The sequence below is a fragment of the Thermobia domestica genome, chromosome 2 (genome assembly GCF_964235325.1).
Source record: "Thermobia domestica chromosome 2, izTheDome1.hap1.1, whole genome shotgun sequence".
Taxonomy (NCBI): Eukaryota; Metazoa; Arthropoda; class Insecta; order Zygentoma; family Lepismatidae; genus Thermobia; species Thermobia domestica.
The window spans coordinates 72,406,477-72,427,227 of record NC_137455.1 but is presented as its reverse complement, the minus strand read 5'-3'; the positions used below and the strand labels follow the sequence as shown (position 1 = coordinate 72,427,227).

The following is a 20,751-nucleotide window of genomic DNA, read 5'->3' as shown; positions in this document are numbered from 1 at the left end:
GATTTTTCTTCAATTTGGAAATAGAACTCAAAATTTATTACAGAATAATCATGGGTGTAACCAGCAGGTTGTTCGAGGGGAACATTACTTTCAGGGGAGGAAAGCTTTTCACACATTTAAAAGAGAACAAATGATCTCTTTCAAAATATGAAAGCATTTTAACTCACCAATATATACATACATGTTATATTTTCACGATGCTACCTTATCAGAAGACGGATCTTGACAGTACTGAAGTTGAAAACCGGATTGTAAATGAATCAATAAGCTATTCACAAGAAAACAAATGCTGTTTATAGCAGTCTGTTTATCTAACTTTACATTTATATGGGTTAAAATAGTAAAGGGAAAAAAAAAACTCGAAAAAATATCAACTCAGATATTATTATGCAATAGTCTAGTAGTGAGTTCATACGGTGTGCGCCCAGTTAGGACAATGAGAATATAAAGCATATGATTAATTTTAGTTGTTTTAATTAGGTACAGAAACCGTATTGATGATGTTTGATTTTTAAAAATTTTCATATTTTATTATAAACGTCCCTCATTTGCATTAACTATTAAATAAGTTTATTAAGCATATACCAGACGAACCTCATTTTGGAATTGGAAATAGTTTGGAAAGACAGGGCCCCCTTTTCCCCCGTGGCTACACGCATTTGGAATCTGATTCATTTTATATATATATATATATACTGTATATGCCTAACATCGTAAGAACAAAGTATGGGAAGTTCGTAATATTGTTTTGAAATTTACTTCGAGATAAATACTTCCTTATTCGACAGAAAAAACGCAGTATGTTCTGTTTATTTTCATTTTCCTTCATGTTTCACTACCTTACATATATGCGACCACTTATTCCCTCTTTCCTCCTCTAGCAAGGATTCAAAAGCACCAGGCGTCTGAATGGTGTCGTAAATTATCGTAACCCAAAACAAACTCGATCATATGGTCTTGCTTAGGAATCAGACGGATTGTTTTTGTGTGACCTAGATCAAGCCCAAGAGTGTTATTTATTATGAAAACTGAGAAGGAAACAAAGGGGCTAGTTGTGTAAGAACGTAACTTCTCTTCTAGCACAAACAGAATTCATCAGTGTCTGGGTTACTTTCTTTCTTGGTAGTTCGTTTGTTCTCCAAAATTATAGTTGACAATGTCTTTAAGCAAACCGAGTACAAGTGCAGAGTTTTCTTTTTTTCTTTTTTTTAAAAAAAAACTGCTACGAAATCAGGCTCGAAGAATTATTTTTTGTGTTTACAATTTTTTTTTTTTTTTTAGCCCATGGTAATAAATTTACAAGACTCAGATTCAGGCAACGACGAAATATTAACTGACATAGACGATAGTGAAAGTAGTGTTGAAAATGAGTGTTTAGCATATCCACTGGAAAAGTTAACAGGTAAGTAATTTAATTGCTATATATACTTCTAGGATGCACAGTCAAAATTCTTGAGTTTGCTGGAATAGTATATTTACATTGCGAATAATGTTGCCAATGTATGTGTCATAATCTCAACTGGAGGAAGTGTGAGAAGGGAAAGGGGAGTCCGTGATCCGGCAACACCGCGCGGAATATCGCGCACCATTGGCTACTACTGCCCGTGATGCTTTACATCTGAAACACACAGTAAAAGCATTCCCTGAAGTTTTTAATATGACTTAGAGAGGGGACCCCGAAATTGACGTCACGCCAGAACAGATTGTTTCTGTTTCCGTGACGTAAGCACTATGTTCTTGCATTGTTTGACACTTGACTAAGAAATTTTTTTCTCAAACTGTTGGTATGTGCTATATTACAGACTAATTCTACTGTAACCATGAAATCATGAACTTCAAACTTTTTGTCAAACGAAATGTCTACTGTTTGTTCAGTTACAGTGCTACTTTCTTCAAAGCCATCTACTCACTCGTTTTAACTAGCAGTCTTACATCAAATATATTTTAGAGTTACAAGCTCCCGACAGAAAGAGAAAAAACTGAAGTTCGCTTTGCTTACAAAAAGCAGGTTTGAGAAACTATTCTCACACTAATAATATTTAACTTACCTATGTACTTTTGTTTCAGAATATTGCAACATTTGCACAACAAATTGTAGAAGGTTAAAACGTGTCATTAGAAACACTTCAGCCTTGGCTCTCTATTAGAAAATTCGTTGTGCATGTACTGTCATTCTGAAAATTGATTTTAGTAACTATGGAACAGAGAAATCAGCATGATTATCTTTTTTAAATAAAAAAGAAAACTACCTACCTGATCTTGATCAGTCTGCAAATGCAACTGTGGAACTTGCGCTGCTGTAAGAGTACCAGATAAACTCGACGTCACATCAAATCCTCCAGGATCCGAAGGATCTTGCCCTCCTCCATCTGCCTGAGGATTAACCTCTCTTTCCAATGCCACCAAATTACAGTTTTCAGTTTTAACAGATACTGGTCCTAATAATAATGATAACGAAATGGATTCTGTTAATATTTTATAAATTAGTGAATAGAAGGAGAAATAGTTTACGCAGAAAATAAAGTAGAAATATTACCATTTCATGCTGGTCAGCAATTTGTAAATGCACTTTTTAAAAAATGATATTCCAACGTATCAACAAACATCAACCAACAAGAGATGGAATTTGAAATATTATAATAATTATACTCATCACTGCAACCCTTCAAAGACATTCGCTCCGCATTCAACACTAAACTAAGTTAAAAAGCTGTTATAAATACAATTTGCACTGCATCGAATTGCAAATTATAATTATTGATAACGCTACAATTTGATATATAACTGAATTCAATTCATTACTTCATAACAATGAATTAACTGCTGCCAATCTTTTAGGTCATTTGAAGTATTGTGGTATTTACAAATTTGTTACATTGGAAATACTAAAAGAAATATTGTTATTGAGCTAAGAAGCACACTAGATATATTAAAGCTGAATTATCTGCTCGGAGGCATTTGAAGAGTGGTGACTTTCATGAAATAACATTCATTTCTACTTCTTCTTTCTCCCTTCGAAAAACAGGCCGAGATACAGTATACGGAAAATGGAATTATTACACATAGCAGTACATTTCTTTTCTACTTGCTGACAAGAAATTGTAAAGCGATTATAACAGTATGGTTAGTAACCGTTTAATCTCCGAGAAAACATCGCAGAACAGCAATACTGCCAGCATCTTTTACAATATACAATGAAAATTGATAAATGTGCGTGTGTGTGTGGGGGGGGGGGGGGGACGAAGTTTGGAAGTCGTTTTATATCGAGTAAGATTCATACTTGTACTTACAAAACAAATCTGAGTTGATATTCTCAGAGATCAATGAGCTAGAAAATTCATCTTGATTCCAATACTATCATACGCAGAGTAACACTACACTTATGATTAGAACCTGTAATATGAAACTTATTCATATTACAATAATATGTTGCACTCAACGCTACAGCTTCCAGATCGATTTAACGAACAGACCCCTGCACTAATAGTTCTCATGGTATATTGAGAAGTTTCAAACATGTCTTCAGAGAGAGATTTCGTAAGTAAGACCAATTAAAGAAGTCATTTCCAATTGAGCTATACTTGACATAGAAACGTTTCTCTGCGATCAAAGAAATCAAGGCGACACAAACAAAGGTAACGGATGAGGCAGAAGAATGAAATAAACGGGTATTAGTAGTGTACAAGCAGTATGCCTGTAAAACCATCAACTACGCCATCGATGTTCTTGTTTGCTTTTTTTCATTATCTTCCATCAGCATCAAGTTTTTTGCCTGCTCCTTCCCCTCTCCATGTGATTTCCTGAGAATAAAAGCATGAACCTGTGACGTCACAGAGCATCCAGTTTATATTACTAAATTAAATGAGAATTGACATGTCGACATAACCTAAACAATGCTGGAATTTCTCATTCATGTATATATATTTATATATTTTTCGCCTTTAATAGTCTTATTTTTCGCCTTTTTGGTTACACATCAAACATATTGCTCTCAAATTTATGGTATGATCACACCTGACAGGAGTCAGCAATTCGTCTGGAAATACAAATCCTTTACTTCCGGACAGGTTGCTAAGCTCTCATTTCCGAACTATCCTTTAACCAATCATAATAATTATTATACATGTCCAGCACAAGGCAATCTCGGAGCTGCGTTCAACCCCATCATCATCCAGTCCGCAGATAAGAGCTCCACGCAACAGTGGTTGTGAACTACTGAAACTACCGATCTGCCAACTTTTCAACTTCATCCATTACCGATTTCGGAAGAATCAAGGCAATAATTTCTTCATTAAAACCAAATTTTATCTCCCAATCATGGTTCACTCGAGAGCCTATCAAAAGTACCATTTTGCATCTGACTCCAAACACCCAAAACCCCTCAATTCTATCTTGCCTCCAAAATACAAGAACTTGGGAACCCAGTGCTGGAAGACCCATCGTTTCCATTAGTCCGTGAACGTGTGTCTGCTTTTCTCCACTACCACTTTCCCATCACATGAATGAATGTAGTGTGTTCCTGCCAGTGTAACGATTGTGTCGACATGCTCTAAGGGATTCTAAATACAACGAATAAGTAGTGTCACGATTATCTAAACACCTAATGGAACCTACGTACATCATAAATAAGCTTACTATTCTACATAGGGTTACTTCGCAAATTTGAAGATCCATTTACGAATCTTATTTCATTAGAATAAAGAACACAAAATTAAATTTTGATGTATATATTCTGGACAAACAGTGGGATTATATCGTAAACTATCGAATATAAAACTCAAGCTATCAAAAAGTTGATGCAGGATAGAGTTCTCCATAAATCTACAAGTACTTTCACAGAATAGGAAGAATCAGATGCAACACTGATTTCGATATGGCGGACACCCATATATGAGTGGCAGTGGTAGTAACAGTAAGTAACAAAAATCTTTAATCGTGTTGTATCACATTCCAAATATTACGGACGCTTTAAGAAGAAATGCGATTTCTCGGTTTCTTTTTTGACCACTAAGGATTATACCGAAGCTACAAAAAACAATTCACGTGATGTAAATTTCCAAGAACGGTATTTTCTTCTAGTCCAACATCTTGAAGAAGACTTCAGCAAATTTAGAAGCCGAAATTAAACGGTGCAAAGAAAAAAAAAAAAAAAAAAAACTAAACGCACCAAAAGTAAGGATAGCTTCTTTTGTTCTTACATTCATTACACCTTTTTATTTTGCCTTATCCCATTTATTATTGAGAACGATACAATGGAAGAGAGATGAGTTCCTCGAATGGCTGCGACATAGAATAGGAAACGTTCGATTAACGAGAGTGGAGCTCTATATATAGAGATACTGCATACCGTTGACAGATTTGAGGTATATCAGTCTCGGAACGTTGTCCTTAAATGCTTGAGGTCCACACGAACAAAGGTAACAGTATTATAGGAGAACCACGTGAATTTAAGTAGGCATTTATTTCGGGACTGTAGGAATACATGAACTCACCTACATTATGTTCTATTGTTAGAATACAACTTAAGACAGCTCATATTCTTATGGTTAGCCTATTGGGAAAATCTGGTCCATGGCTTGCAATTTTATCCCTTTCAAATCATCTCTTTATTGGTGACAAATCTACAAACTTTAAATTCACAATTCTTGCATAACTCTCGTCTATGTACTAACCTGATACATGTTCCTTTTTGTGTGCCATGAACAGAGACAATGAAGTAAACTGCTTCTTGCATTTTCCACACTGGAATACATCTTCTTCATCTAATGGGTCCGGAGAACCTGTGTTTGAACAAGCATACACTTAACAGAAACTTCATGTTACTGATTCAACAAGTTAACAAAGAATTTTAAGTATATACAAAGAGTAATGTAAAGAAGTGGCAGCAGAATAATAAATACAGACGAAATAAATATATTCCTTCAATGTCTAATCGAGTGAAAGAAATAGCTTCTCGTTATCTATTACCGTTTTTGATCTACATTAAAGCTGTAAATGGTTGATTTCTGTTACTTCCAGTGGAAGGATCATCTCCATCAACGAAATCGACTTCTAGTTTATGACTGTTTACACCCTGGTCAAAATTAATGGTGATCCATAGAGTAGTTCTTAATTTTTTTTCTTTCCCAGACGTATAGACACACGGACAGACAGTGTGAATATATAAAGCGGTTCCAGTAGACCAAACTCCTTAATAAAATGGATGCTCTACCAGGGTGTTTACTAAAATTCCAAAATGAAATTTCGTGACATTTTCTTTCCCAAATCATAAAAATTAGTAACATTCTCAAGAGCGAATTTGGCCGAATTTTCATGAATGCTTGTGATTTGGTAGCGTCTAAAGCCAACCATAGAAATTTTTGGTGGTGAATTTTGACGTTTTATAAAACAAAATTTTCCAGTCTGTACTTATATTTGTATAGTTAAAAAAAAAAAAAAATCGTGTCCCAAAAGCTAAATTTCGTAACTTTTTCATGACTTGCGTGACCGAAAGACACGTCTACCTTTGCTCAACTAGCTTCGAACCCACGTCTAATTACAATAGAGGTAAATAGACTGTACCAATTTCGACTTTGCAAAGCAATACTCTTAAAAAGGATTTATTTTTATTTACTAGATATGTAAAAATTAAATCCTTATCTAAGAATATCTTTAAAAAAAAGGACGTAAATACTAATTGTAAATTACCTTGTGCTTCGGCTACAACTGATGTTCCTGATGATGATGAATCAGTAGGTAGGGTGATACTTGCTCCACTCTGAGACTCGAGAAGCGATTGTACAGTTAAAGCAGCTTGATTATCTAGTGAAACAGCTAGCAAAAGAAGAGAAAGAAAAAAAAAACATATTAATTTCTCAAGTTTAAGTTTTTACTTTAGTACTGAATAAACTTCAACTCTAGTTCCAAATAAATATCAGCATCAACATCATCACTTCTTGAGTACAACGTCCTCATCAATAAATAAGATTCGAGTAATAAAAGAAAATTTGATAAAATTTTGACTGTCGTGCCTTACGATAGCCCTTGTTTTGATAAAGGATTAACGCTACTGTATCTCTTTACTCCTTTACTCATAAACTCGTTCAAGCTGTTACTGGTTAACTGACATTAATGACTATTCCACGCGTAGATAGCAATGCAATATATATGATAGCAAATTTCACAGTTGCAGTGACTCACGGTATAACAGGATGTCTACTAAAATTCCAAAATTAAATTTCGTGACCTTTTCTTTCTCAAACCATAAAAGTTAGTAGCATTCTCAAGAGTGAATTTGGGCCGAATTTTCATGCATGCGATAGAAGCGTGCTTTGCTTGCGATTTTGGTAGCGTCTAAAGCAGACCATAGACATTTTTGATAGTGAAATTTGACGTTTTATAGAACAAAATTTTCCAGTCTATACCTATATTTGTACAGATAAAAGACCCAAAAGCTAAATTTCTTGACTTTCATGACCGGTTTTTGATTTCGTGACCGATAGACACCCTGTATAACGTTAAATTTACATGTATTATTCTGAAATAGAAAAAGGTAATATCTTGCAATATCTAATAAATAGATTATATATATATATATATATATAGCTTGGATAAGAAGTAGTGGCAATACTGTTCTCACGGCATAGGGCTGTGCCTCAGCATTACAAGATTTCCGTAACTGATAAGGAAATGTAAGGCGATGAAATGTGTCGGGTGTTAACGATTGTGCGTTATTCTGTCAAAAGAAGCAGCGCCATACAGTACAAGAGGAAAGTAGAAGCGTCATATATGTTTCGGAAAGGCGAGCAAAGTACGTGGGCCAAGATTGAAGTTGCACGTGGGTGCAGTGCACAACAATGTCTTCAGGGGCTCTGTGACGACCTTTTCGCTAAAATAAAGGAACTACTTCTCGAGAAGCACTACGACACATGAGAAGTCAACATCCTTGCCACATGACGGTCCCGGTGGGACATCGACAGATTGACGCGCTGACGATGTACGACGCCTTCCACTCGTGTGACAGAAGGTGATAAAGATAGGAGGAGATAACAATGAAGAAATATAACAGATGTTGTCTGCATAAAGCTAGTACGATTTATAACAAGGTTGACATTACTTTTTATCCAATCCCTTTACATATGATTTCAAATTGAAACAGTCACTCACAAATGTCAGACAATGGAACCATGATCTACGGCGGTTAGAGCACCGCATTTAAAATTGAAGACCTGGGTTCAATTCTCGGTTCACTCGATCCTTTTTCACTCTGAAGTTCAATTTAAATTTGTAGAAGATACTAGGAAGAATCGGCATATCCCCTATGTATGATTTGGCCAATTTGACAAAACTACATCTTTCACACTTGAGTGTATATTGATGAATTACAGGTTTCCATATCTTTGGTGATAATAGATAATTATCTCTTGACTTAATTAACAACATAGCTTATTAAATAGGACCTTCAATTCATGCAGACTTAGATACACTGAATAAGAAACATTTAATGAAAATTTTAAACTCTACTACACTCATCTCTCTAGATCTTACTCAGGCCCTACATTCAGCGGTTCAGCTATAATACATAGAATGAAGACTAAATTTAATGGAGCCAGAATTAACTGCTGCGTAAAATAAATCTATTTTCAGTACAAATCTCTTTAGCTTTGCGTGTGATCAGCTTAGTGCATGGAGAAGACAGGAGACGCGCGTTGAACCTGGCGCGTTAATAGTGCCCAAATACTTCCTCTTATCTCTTCTAGTCTGCTATACAATTATTTCTAGTAGCTCTTGTATAGTAAAGCTATACCCTTATTTTCATTCACATGGCCTTCCACCTTCCTTCACGCGAACTTATGGTGAGCTCCATGAAGTAATGTAGACCACACTTGTAAAATATGTTGCAAGTTTGTCGTTCTATTTGGTCTAGGAATTAATTCGTGCGGGTGGACAAGAGATGGCGCAACGAACGGAGCGTCCCACAGTTCCGTGTATCCACACATGTGTTGCAAACCCCTGTCATCGCGTATCGTTCGTAGTATAGGGCAGTGGATTAAAGCGTCAACAACACCAGTTTGTAGTTAAGTGAACATGGCGCAATTTGTGCCTGATAAAGTGTTTTTGCGGGGTGTCCTGCTACATTACTTTAACATGCAGAAAAGTGCGACTGAAAGTCATCGTATTTTGGTGGAAGTGTATGGTGACCATGCTCTAGCTGAGCGAACGTGTCAGAAGTGGTTTGCACGGTTTAGAAGTGGTGATTTCGGCTTGGCAGACCAAGAGCGAGCTGGACAGCCAAAAAAAAATTCAAGACGAAGAATTGACAGCATTCCTCGAGCAGGATTCGTGTCAAACGCAGGAACAACTTGCAGCAGCATTAGGCGTTGATCAAACAACAGTCCCCAAACGCTTGAAAGCCATGGGAATGATTCAAAAGATGTCACATTGGGTTCCACATGAATTGAAAGACAGAGACGTTGAAAGACGAAAAACCATTTGCGAATTGCTGCTTCAACGACAGAGCAGAAAGGGGTTTCTGCATCGAATTATTACGGGTGATGAGAAGTGGATCCATTACGAGAACCCTAAACGAAAAAAGGCCTGGGTGAAACCAGGTGAACCAGGTCCATCACAACCAAAACGAGATATTCACTGTGCAAAGGTTATGCTGTGCATATGGTGGGATATGAAAGGTGTGGTGTACTATGAGCTGCTGCAACCGGGTGAAACTATGAATGGAGAACGTTATCGACGACAATTAATGCGTTTGAAGCAAGCTCTGGCCAGAACACGACCAGAATGGGAGAACAGACATGATAAACTTATTGTTCAACATGATAACGCTCGCCCACATGTCGCAAAACCGGTCAAAACCTATTTAGAAAATGTCGGATGGGAAGTTTTACCCCACCCGCCGTATTCACCAGACGTTGCTCCTTCGGACTACTACTTGTTCGATTGCATGAACAACGATTTGATTGGACAGCGGTTTACTTCTTCAGAAGATATCGAAACATGGGTCTCTGATTGGATCGCTTCCAAGGATGAGGACTTCTTTCGCCACGGAATCCGTACATTGCCTGACAGATGGGCGAAAGTGGTGGCTAGCGATAGACAATATTTTTCTTAAGGTATTTATGTATTTTCTGTTTGTACTACAGCTTCAATGTGTGCGTACCAACCGCACGAATTAATTCCTAGACCAAATACATATGCTTATGTGTATTATACTTGATGTTATTTATCGTTATCTGGTTAAATTCTACACGTATCAAGCATTAGACAGGCGAGCATCATTGCTTATATTACTCTTAGCCTTTATAACTTGCAATTTAGAATAGAGGTCCAAATTGTAGGAAAATTTTAGTTGAAATAGAACAGTACTGCACAAGTAGTTAATTTATGCGTTGTTATAACTGTACGATTAAGCAGTACCAAGAAGTCACAACAAAAGACAACACGATACACTTCTTGATAAGGAAACCATTGTGCAGATTACTCTAAAGCTAGTCCGTACTGATCGTCTAGCAAAAGTCAGTACGTGTTTTCGCACTTCATTTACGCAGATTCCAGTGTCGCTTTGTTTCTGCTTCCTATGGACGCACTTTTGCACAGATTTATTAACATTCGTCCTGCCTTGAACAAGAACATATAGAAATCTCGCATGTAGTGACCACCAAGCACTGGATGGTGCGTGCTTTTCACACGAATTTTTTCTGCATAAAAACGCTGTATTTACAACCATAACAGTTATGATCTCCTAGTTAACCCACGGTGAGGAATACAACTTCATCGATTTCCGAAGCTATGGACGCCTATTGTAAATCTGTATTTTACACACTTGGGTAAAATTAAATCGTTTACATAAAATTTTATACGAATACAGATATCTATTGTTAAAAGTGGTAAATTTCGCTCATAAAATTTACAAAATCTTGCTTTGTAAATCTTAACCTCTCCTTCAGTTTTCGTTCATTCAAATACAAGGATAAGTCGTAAGTTTTGCAATATTCCCATAACCCAAACAGCAGGCGTATGTATACGCCTGATCGACAACCTCAAACTCTCAAATTGACTCAATAGGTAATGTGGCGAACTTTAGGTAATGTGGCGAACTTTAGGTAATGTGTGCAGACTTTAAAATGGAAGCTGCCACTCCATCAGTATTTTAAGTCAGTTTTTGGTTTTTACAGAAAAGAAAAGCTATCGAATACATTTAAGGAGAGGGAAAGAATCAATCACTGTTCCAATTTACAAGAAAGGCGACAAAACTGATTGTAATAATTATTGAGGCATTTCTCTTAACAAGATTGATCCCATACGCAGATGAAATTATTGGAGATTATCAGTGTGAATTTACGCGAAATCGATCAACCATCGACCAGATATTTACCATTCGAAAAATACTCGAAAAGAAATGAGAATATATTACCCAGTTCATCATCTGTTTATTGATTCTAGAAAGGCTTACGACTCGGTTAGGAGGGAAACATGGTATAACATTCTTACAGAATTTGGAATACCGAAAAAGCTAGTCAGATTAATTAAAATGTGTTTAAATGAATCCTAGAGTAATGTCCAAGTAGAAAATGCAAGCTTCCACGTCGAGAATGGCCTGACACACAAGGAGATGCATTATCGCCATTATTATTCAGCTTTATTTCGGAGTACGCTATAAGGAAAAATCAAAAAAATGAAATGAAATCTTTGAGTTTTACGTCCCACGATTATGCCGGTGAGGCTAAAGGAGACGGTGATTATGAGAGATGAGTGAAATGGTGGAATGAAGAAAGTGGGAGGAAACGGGAGAACCCCGAGAAAACCCACGAGCACGGTGTTTGTCCACTACAAAGTTCACTTGGCGGGGGCTGGGATCGAACCCGGGACCCCAAGCACCAGAGGTGAACGCTCTACCACTGAGCCACCGCGCCCCCAAGGAAAAAATGAAATCTTTGAATTTTACGTCCCACGGTTGTGCCGGTTAGGCTAAAGGAGACGGTGATGATGAGTGATGAATGAAATGGTGGAATGAAGAAAGTGGGAGGAAACGGGAGAACCCCGAGAAAACCCACGCACACGGCGCCTCCAAGGAAAAATCAAAGATAGCAACGAGGGTCTAGAGCTCAATATTATTCACCAGGTTATGGCGTATGCTGATGATTTAAATCTTGATAGAACAATCGAAAGAAATGCAGAGGCCTTATTAAACGCTTGCAGCGACATTGATTTAGAAGTAAATGTGGAGAAAACTAAATACATGGAAATTCACCAAAATCATAATACGGCAAATTATGAACGCGTTAAAATATCAAATAATACTTTCGACAAAGTGTATACTTTCAAATATCTAGGACCAATATTACCAGACCGAAATCATATCAACGAAGAAATTAAATGTCGACGGAAATAAGGAAATTCGTGTTATTATTCAGTTCAAACTATTTTGTCGTCGCGAATTCTGTCGAGGAATTTAAAGCTTAAATAATATAAAATGATCATCATGCCTATTGTGCTTTATGATTATGAAACATGGTCGCTTACGCTGAGGGAAGAACGCAGAGTGCAAATATTTGAGAATAAAATCCTGAGACGAATATTTGGATCCAAGAGGAAGGGAATGGGGGAAACTTCATAACGAAGAACTGCATAATTTATACGGTTTACCAAACATTGTTACGGTCATCAACTCTAGGAGGCTCAGGTGGGCAGGTCATGTAGCCAGAATGGAATAAGGTAAGAATGCTTTCAAAGTGGAAATGCAATCAGAAAACGTCCATTAGGGACGACCTAGGCGCAGATTGGAGGACAATATTAAGAGGGATCTCGCAGAAATAGGAACAGAGTAGAAACTGAATCGAAGTCAATGGAGAGCTTTTGTGAACGCGGCATTTGAACCTTCGGATGCCATAAGCGAGAGAGAGAGAGAGAGAACACATTTAAGTTACGCACCAACCGCAAAGCAAACATGGGGGAGTGGTTAGCTTTTGCGCTTCAATCCGGGATTCAACCCCGCATTTGATTATTTTAACAGAAGCATTTCTTAATTCCCTAAGCTAATGAAGAGAGAGCGTGTACTGTGAGCCCTGTCCGACTTCCTTTCTTATCGTTTTGAAATCGTTGTTATTACTAGTTACCAGCAATGACAGGTTTGCAAAGGGGGTTAGGGTCCAGATGTCTTTCGGATTGGTGCCTGTACCCTGAAATTGCGGAATTTCTAAAACAAATTAAATATTAATTTTGTCTGTACTCATAAACTTCAAGCTCCTCAAAATAAAAATTAAGGATTCTTAGAAAAACCAAACATTAATCAGAGAAACCCCTCGCAAATATTTTTCTAAACGCGGTACTGATTATTTCTATCAAATGGTATTCAAGGTTGCATCCGGAAGATTATTGCTACATCACTGCACAGCTACAATATAACAGAAATGTGGAAGTACGCTCTGACAGATATATTGAAAAACGTACGCTTTGATGAATATATTGAAAAACATAGGTTTAATTATGTGCTAGAAGCTAGAGTACTTTGCTAAGAAATGAAGCAGGATGCATAAAAAGAAATGATCTAAAGAAGAAAAAAATGTCGATAACCCAGAAGTGAAATAGCCTCTAAAATTGCCCTCAAATACTACGTACTTTGTTTATTTTAATTCATAAAACATTTGCTTCACCCATTATGATGGTGAATTGCAGAGTGAAATAAGGCATTTGGGTCATATGAAGTCTTATTTAACTTTAGAGTATACCGGTACTATAAGAAAGCTATTTAAGTAGAAAAATCATGAAAATGAAAAAAGCAAAAATTTCCAAAATTCTCGTTTTTTCCCCAAAAAGCAGGCTTTTTATGTACAAAAACAATCGATTCAAAAAAGCACGCTTTTTTGCATCTCTACTTGGCATAGATAATATTCAAAGAGGCCATCAGAAATAATTGTTGAAATATTAAAATTGGCATTACTGCTGTATCGCCGGACCAATTTGAAAATCGAAAAAATGGAGCAAAATACACTGCATTCGGTTATATTTGGTTGGATTACATTAAGTTACGTTAGATTATGTTATTAGGTGCACAGTTTTACTATACGAATCCATAGTATAAGTAGGAGTAGCACTAGTAGTAGGAACCAGGGTGGAAAAAAATCATGATTTTTTTTTAAAAAAATCATTTTTGTTGATTTTTTTTTATTTAAATCGATTTTTTTGATTTAAATCAAATCTTTCTTCTCGTAAATTACAAGTCGCGAACTGAAGAAAAAACATTAGGAATTAGTATTAAATGCTAATTATGCCATTTAAGTGAAAGTATTAGGGTTGAATTTTGAATTAATCCCCAGTTGTTAACCTCTGTTAATCCCAAACAATGTTTCCTAACCCTTTTAAATTATGGCTTTTTTAAAAAGGAAAATTCAGTCAAGCAGCTATATCGTCATCCCTATTTATCCTAGGATCACGGTTCATACCTCATTCTCTTCAGAATAGAACAGCCTTTGAAACGGTAACATTCGCATTTCTCTATCATGTCCCTGATGCGGGAAGTTTTGAGAGAAAATGGAATTTTTCTGATTTTTTTTTCAAATTTTGATTCCCTCTGGACTCCTTGTGTTAACGCACATATCTCAAAATTAACTGAGAAATACTAAGGGGTGTACTAAATGTGTGTATAAAATTTCAAGCTTTCTTGAATAGTAAGGGCGGGGAAATATTTAACAATGAGCTAAGAACATCCCCACAATGCCCCAGATAACCCGCATGTAATATAAAAATTTCCTCAGATATCTCTATTTATCCTAGGGTTGTCATTTGTATATTAGTCTCTTCAGAATAAAAAAAAGATTTTCAAATCGTATCATTCAAATGTCTCCATCGTGTATCTGGGGCGAAAAAAATCACGAAAAAAGGGATTTTCTGTTAAAAATACCCTTTTTTACTTTCTACCCCTCTGGACCAACCCCGTGTTATAAGGTAAAGATCTGAAACACTGAAAAATACGAAGGGGTACATTAAATAAATCTTCAAAATTTCAATCTTCTAGGTGCAAAAGTAAATCTGCAAAATTTGAATCTTCTAGGTGCAAAAGTAAGCCCGCGAAAAATAATATCCCCCAAATACCCCAGATTCCCTTATAAAACAGTATCTCAGGTAACAGTTTCCTGAAACATCCCTATTTATCCTAGAATCATGGTTCGTATGTCATTCTCTTCAGAATAGAACAGCCTTTCAAACGGTACCATTCATATATCTCCATCTGAATCGTGGAAAAAGCTATTTTGTTAAAAATATCTTTTTTTTACATTTTCCTTTCTGGACCCCCGTTTTCACGCAGAGATCTGAAAACATCTTAAAAAAATACTAAGGGATGCACTGAACGAGTGTCCAAAATTTCAGTCTTTTGAATGCAAAATGTAAGCCTGCCATAATAATAATAATAATAATAATAATAATAATAATAATAATAATAATAATAGGCATAACAAAAATATCTTTTTAAATTTATGATGTCATCACACACTATTCTCGACGCAGAAAGGCGTGAAAGCATATGTAACATGTTCTACAATGCCTTCAGTCTTGAAAAAAAAAAAAAAAAAAAAAAAAAAAAAAAAAAAAAAAAAAAAAAAAAAACGAAGTAAAGAGGTTTATTGGTACTTTTTTAATCGAATAATGAAGATTCGATTTTAATAGAATAAAACAGGTAATATAATTTAAAAGGTTAAGCATTAAGGAAAAAGTATACCAACATTTATCAAAATGTCACTTTTTTTCACAAAAGTTACTGATATTTGGTAGGGGCATATTTTTAAAAAATTGGAACTAGCTTGAGGCAGGAAATACATAAACTTCGCCTAAAGTTATAAATCTTAAAAAAAATCTGAGAGGGGATAGGACCCCTCTATATATGCCCTATTATCCAGGAACAAACAAGCAGACGCGCACACGAAAGAATTTTCGTCTTAACTGCCGATGGTGATTTCCCCGTTGGAATAGTTAACGACTTGAAAACCCAAACCCATTGTTACGAAGAGAAGAAAGCAGCATTGCTTCGTTACCCGTTCAAAACGGGATTTTCCCAAATCATCCAGTGCACGACACTTGTTTTCATACTATGCTGTACATACTGTACATTTGAGTCTCATTGTATTATGATTATTAACTTCCGTAACCGAAATACCAGAACAGAAACGGGATTTTACTTATTTTCACTTTAAATTATTTTATTTCGGAATTTTGATTTAAATCAGCGATTTTTATTAAAAAAATCAAGTGATTTAAATCGTGATTTAAATCAATCCACCCTGGTAGGAACGGGTTAGAAATCCCGCAGGTGTTGGTTGGGTTCTGTTCTCGACATGAAATGGGAAAATTAAAGATTTGCCCAAATTTTTCTGTACATTTTACAACCTATGGGTCCGTATAGTAAAACAAGTGCACCTCTCCGCGAAATAGTCCATCCGCCTCCACGTACATTGCCGCTTACAACATCAAAAACAACCAGCAAATACAATCACTTTCTGAGCTTTTACTATTTCCCTTACCTGACTTTCAATAACTCTTCCTCATAAACTTAAATTCTCCAATTGACCAGGTAAATTTCCTAACATTGGTCCGGCGATACAGCAGATAACCCTTAAAATTTTACGATTTGCGTATAAATGCGGCGTCCGGATGTATGACATAAAAACTACAGTGCAAAACACAAACCAACCTGTGCTAGGTGGGATCCAAAAGCAGGAATGCTATTAAATCGACTCGGGATCGCGCGAAGCTGGTGGCCCTACGCGTAAACGATGGTAGTGAAAATAAGTAGGTTATCGCAATGATACGAGTTTCAATAGCACATGGTTTCACACTAGTAGCGCTCCACTTGTAAACATAAAATACAGCTTAGGTACACTGTTCAGAAATATACCGCCGGTGGAAAATATTACCCAATACAGTCGTCTTTTACATGCATTCACTTGGTCTTAAAGCAGTTGTATTTATTTTACACAAGTAACCCTACATTTGCAAACGTAAAATACAGCTATTTAACTTTAGATTTAATTCTATCGTCAGAAGAAATTTGTTCCATATAAATACGTTTGGCAACAGTTTAGGTAGGGGACTAAAGCTAGCCAAAAACAGAATGATTTAGAGGAAAAGTCTAACCTAACCTGGCCTCCCGGCGCTAAACGAAGGCATATGGTTTTTCACCCAAATTGCATTTCACCTGCAAATCCGCGAAAATGTGGATACCTTAACTTGACCTGAACTTCATCCTTTTACTGGGACATTAATTTGCATGCATATTATCCATTTGCAATTCTTTTAGCATGTGCCAGGGACATAAGACTATACAATACCTTAGGGAACAGCAAAGTGAAGTGAAATACTGCTTGGAATTAGTAAAACATTTTTCTTTCAGCGCTTATTCAGTCCACTTTCAAATATAAACAGACACTAATAAAATTTCGCAAAAATACAAGGAAATCATAATTGTTACTTTTACAATTTATGAATTATTATTCACTCAAAAATTGTTAGCTATTCTTTCAGATAGTTATCTTTAATATACTCGCGCAATGCACCTACAATGTATGATGATTCATTATTGCGCTTATTATAATTACAACAATGTATTCAACTACACATCACAGATCATGTTAAAGCGACAGCATTTCACTTTGCCGCATTATTTAGCACCTAAATAAACATTGGGCCATTCTTAGGCTTTTACGATTACGTTGACTCACCCCTGCTACTAACATTATTGTGTGAATAAGCCTTGCAACTATACACCAAAATAATAAAAGAGTAATTGTAATAAAAGTCAATTAAAAAATAGAGCCTCCTTTATTAATTTTAAGTATATATTTATAAGAAACACAATTTTCTCGAAACACAAATCAAAACCTTTAACTATTCACATGCTTGGTTTAGTATTTTATTGCTACGAAACCGAGCTGTGAAAATATTAAAGATATATATTAGAGGAATTTATTTTTTATGCAGAACCAATAACTAATTCAACAAGTATAAAATGTGATTATAAATAAATAACACGTAAACAAAAACACTGCTCACCCCCAAAAGCATCGAACAACGACTGCGCCATATTGAAATCCAAGTGTTAACGGTGTTATAACCAGTTTTCCCTAGTGAAACACTATTTCCTCTTTCCAGATAATTGAATTCTAAGGATACGTAAAAACAATCACAAATTTTTATGACTCACTCCGTAGCTGTCTTCGCAAAATTAATAGACTGCATTGCAACGCAAATAACAGGATAATGTAAATAATTATAATAATTACTAGGATAATTGACTGCTAAAGACACGTGAACACAATCACAAATTTAAGGGAATCATTCCGTAGCTGTTGTAAAATTAGTAGATTGCAATGCAACGCAAATAATAAGATAATATAAGAAATTATAACTGCAATGTCTTGTATCGGAAGATAACAATGCAAATTTTGCGTTAAACTAAACTGCTACGGAATGAAGACGCATGTCAATCTATGAGGTGAAATTTTAATGATAATTCTATACAAAAAATAAATAAAATAATTACAAATAAATAGAAACATACAAATAATTTATTCATACTAGATATGGATTGCAAGTCATTTTCGTACGTAACACTTTTTAGTACAATCTTCATAAAGTGGTAAAATAGAAAAATGTAGAACTAGAATTTCATGAAAGAAAGGGTAATCATCAGTAGCGTAGTGTGGTATTCCGAAATGGGGATGCCAAAGTTAGTCACTTGTGCGACACAATACTACTAAAATTAGCAATACATAGCTATACCTATGGGTAATATAGGGTTGTAAAAAATTTAGGGGGAGGCCCCCTAATTAGTGGCCTAGTGGGGCATACAGAAGCAAATGCGTGGATTACGTTAGAAGCCAATAAGCAATTGTCTCAGCTTCTTCTTACCACTACCGTGTGACAAGAAAACTCGGCCCCTCTTTCTCCGCATATCATACTTCAATCTCCTCCTTTAAAAAGTCACCCCTAGAAATTTGTCATCTTGAGTTTGGAACTCAGACGCCCATTCGTGAATATGAGCCTGAGTGTATACGTATATCATTTGAAGATGCAAATAGAAAACACTTAAACCAACTCTGGGGGCCCGTTTCTGTGTATGTATTTCGTTGTCAGATATCCAGATACTGAAGGCAGGGGCGCAAATCTGTCTTCAACATTCGTGGAACGGGTAAGACCCTTCCCATTTTTTTAAAGCGATGTTCAGAATATTTATGAAGTTGAAAAACAATGCTGTGGAGGATCAGAGTTGTCTTCAACATTTGGAGGAGGGCAGATTTGAGGCTTACTCTGGGGGGAGGGGTGGTGAAACTCATATTACGGTAGATGAATCTGATTTCTGAGGTGAATCTGTTGTATATTATATACCAGGTGATGTAGATGAAATTGTGATACGTATCAAGTGCCGTGAACACATCCTGAAATCTGAATACATGCATATTTATAATTGATATGTTTCTATTTACGCATCCACAATGATCCACATTAAAATTTTAGGACACTTGTTTTGTAATAATATAAATAATGACTTCCCCAAAACTATGAAATTAAATCAACTATGTATGGCGCAACAATACTCTTATTTGAGCAAAATTATGATGATCACAATAGCATTATAGGAATCGTTATAGGAATTAAACAAATAGTTGAAAATAGACTAACAATAATTAATGACAATGAAATATTAAAAAAAAAAAAACGATTCTTTTTTTTAAAATGAAACAAGTCAAGGGACCTCAATTTCATCCCACTTTCCTTTGTGGCATTCGGATACAAATCATCACAATTTTGAAATCGGATGGAGGGGACATGTCCCCCTGATCTCCTCGGGATATGTGCCAATGACTGAAGGGCCCAAGCAATGTTTGCGAGGGGAGGGAATGCTGGCTCTCTTGGTCTACCAGATCGGTGACCGTGATTCTACAGAATGCTTTATATTTATGCTTGTGTGTGTGAGCTCCCTCAAAGAGTTTCTGGCCACGCCACTGGACATACTATGTATTTATGATGAAGATTAATAGTTTGCCTTTAATTACGATTAAACTATAACTATTTTTATACTATTATTTACATAACTGACACGCTTCAAAAAGGCATTGAACTAGCCATTTCTGTTTTGTTCTATTTCCTTGACGTTAGCGCTCGTACGTTCTGTACAGAAACTATAGCTTAGTTCAAAATATATAGAGCTGGAAATACTTGAAGATATGCCAGCGTATACATAAAGCAAAATGTAGAGTTGCAAGGGATGAAGAAAGTTAAGAAAGCAAGTAGTTGCGCATGCGCACTCGACAGAAAGCAGACGAAAACCCCCTTTCTTGCAGTAGGCTTGGATGCCCAAGGAACATAGCATACGACAAGAGGAAAGATAGAAAATGTGCATCTGAGTGACGCGCATGCGTAGGTTCCGCATACCAAAGTAAGGCGAGAGAGCACATCCAAAAGATTGCAGTGGAAATAATTGTGATAATTACAAGCAAACAATTTATATACAAAGAAATACGTACTTTTTGTTATTAACAGGGGATGCCGAGCATACCAGCGTTCCCTTACGCTACTTCGCTGCTGCTGTAGGGGCGGGCCTTCCGGAGATCTGGAATAATTCTCAATTGAGTGGGGGTCCGTGAGTTCTCCGGCAGGAAATTGTTTAAAATTGTTAATAAAAATCTCTGCTTTCAATTCTTATATATAATTCTTTATAACACAACATAAGGGGATATTTTTTATTCTTCTCAGAAAGTTGGGGGC

At 36.1% G+C, this 20,751-nt stretch overlaps 1 protein-coding gene across 3 annotated transcripts in view; it reads right to left on the bottom strand.

Moving 5' to 3' along the window:
- The window catches only part of LOC145672667 (zinc finger protein 341-like), a 72,746-nt gene extending 54,602 nt beyond the window's left edge, over window positions 1–18,144 (bottom strand). Inside the window, exons 1-4 of one of the 3 annotated variants that reach the window (XM_081741832.1) lie at window positions 18,037–18,144; window positions 6,688–6,813; window positions 5,673–5,780; window positions 2,254–2,438 (exon numbers count right to left, since the gene is read on the bottom strand). In XM_081741832.1, coding sequence (XP_081597958.1) covers window positions 2,254–2,438; window positions 5,673–5,780; window positions 6,688–6,813; window positions 18,037–18,067 — 450 coding nt within the window. In that variant the 5' untranslated portion in view covers window positions 18,068–18,144. Of the gene's footprint in view, window positions 1–2,253; window positions 2,439–5,672; window positions 5,781–6,687; window positions 6,814–17,315; window positions 17,335–17,544; window positions 17,683–18,036 lie in introns of those variants that run through there. The other 2 variants (XM_081741836.1, XM_081741843.1) reach the window with 2 other exon arrangements.
- Window positions 18,145–20,751: the final 2,607 nt, after the last annotated feature.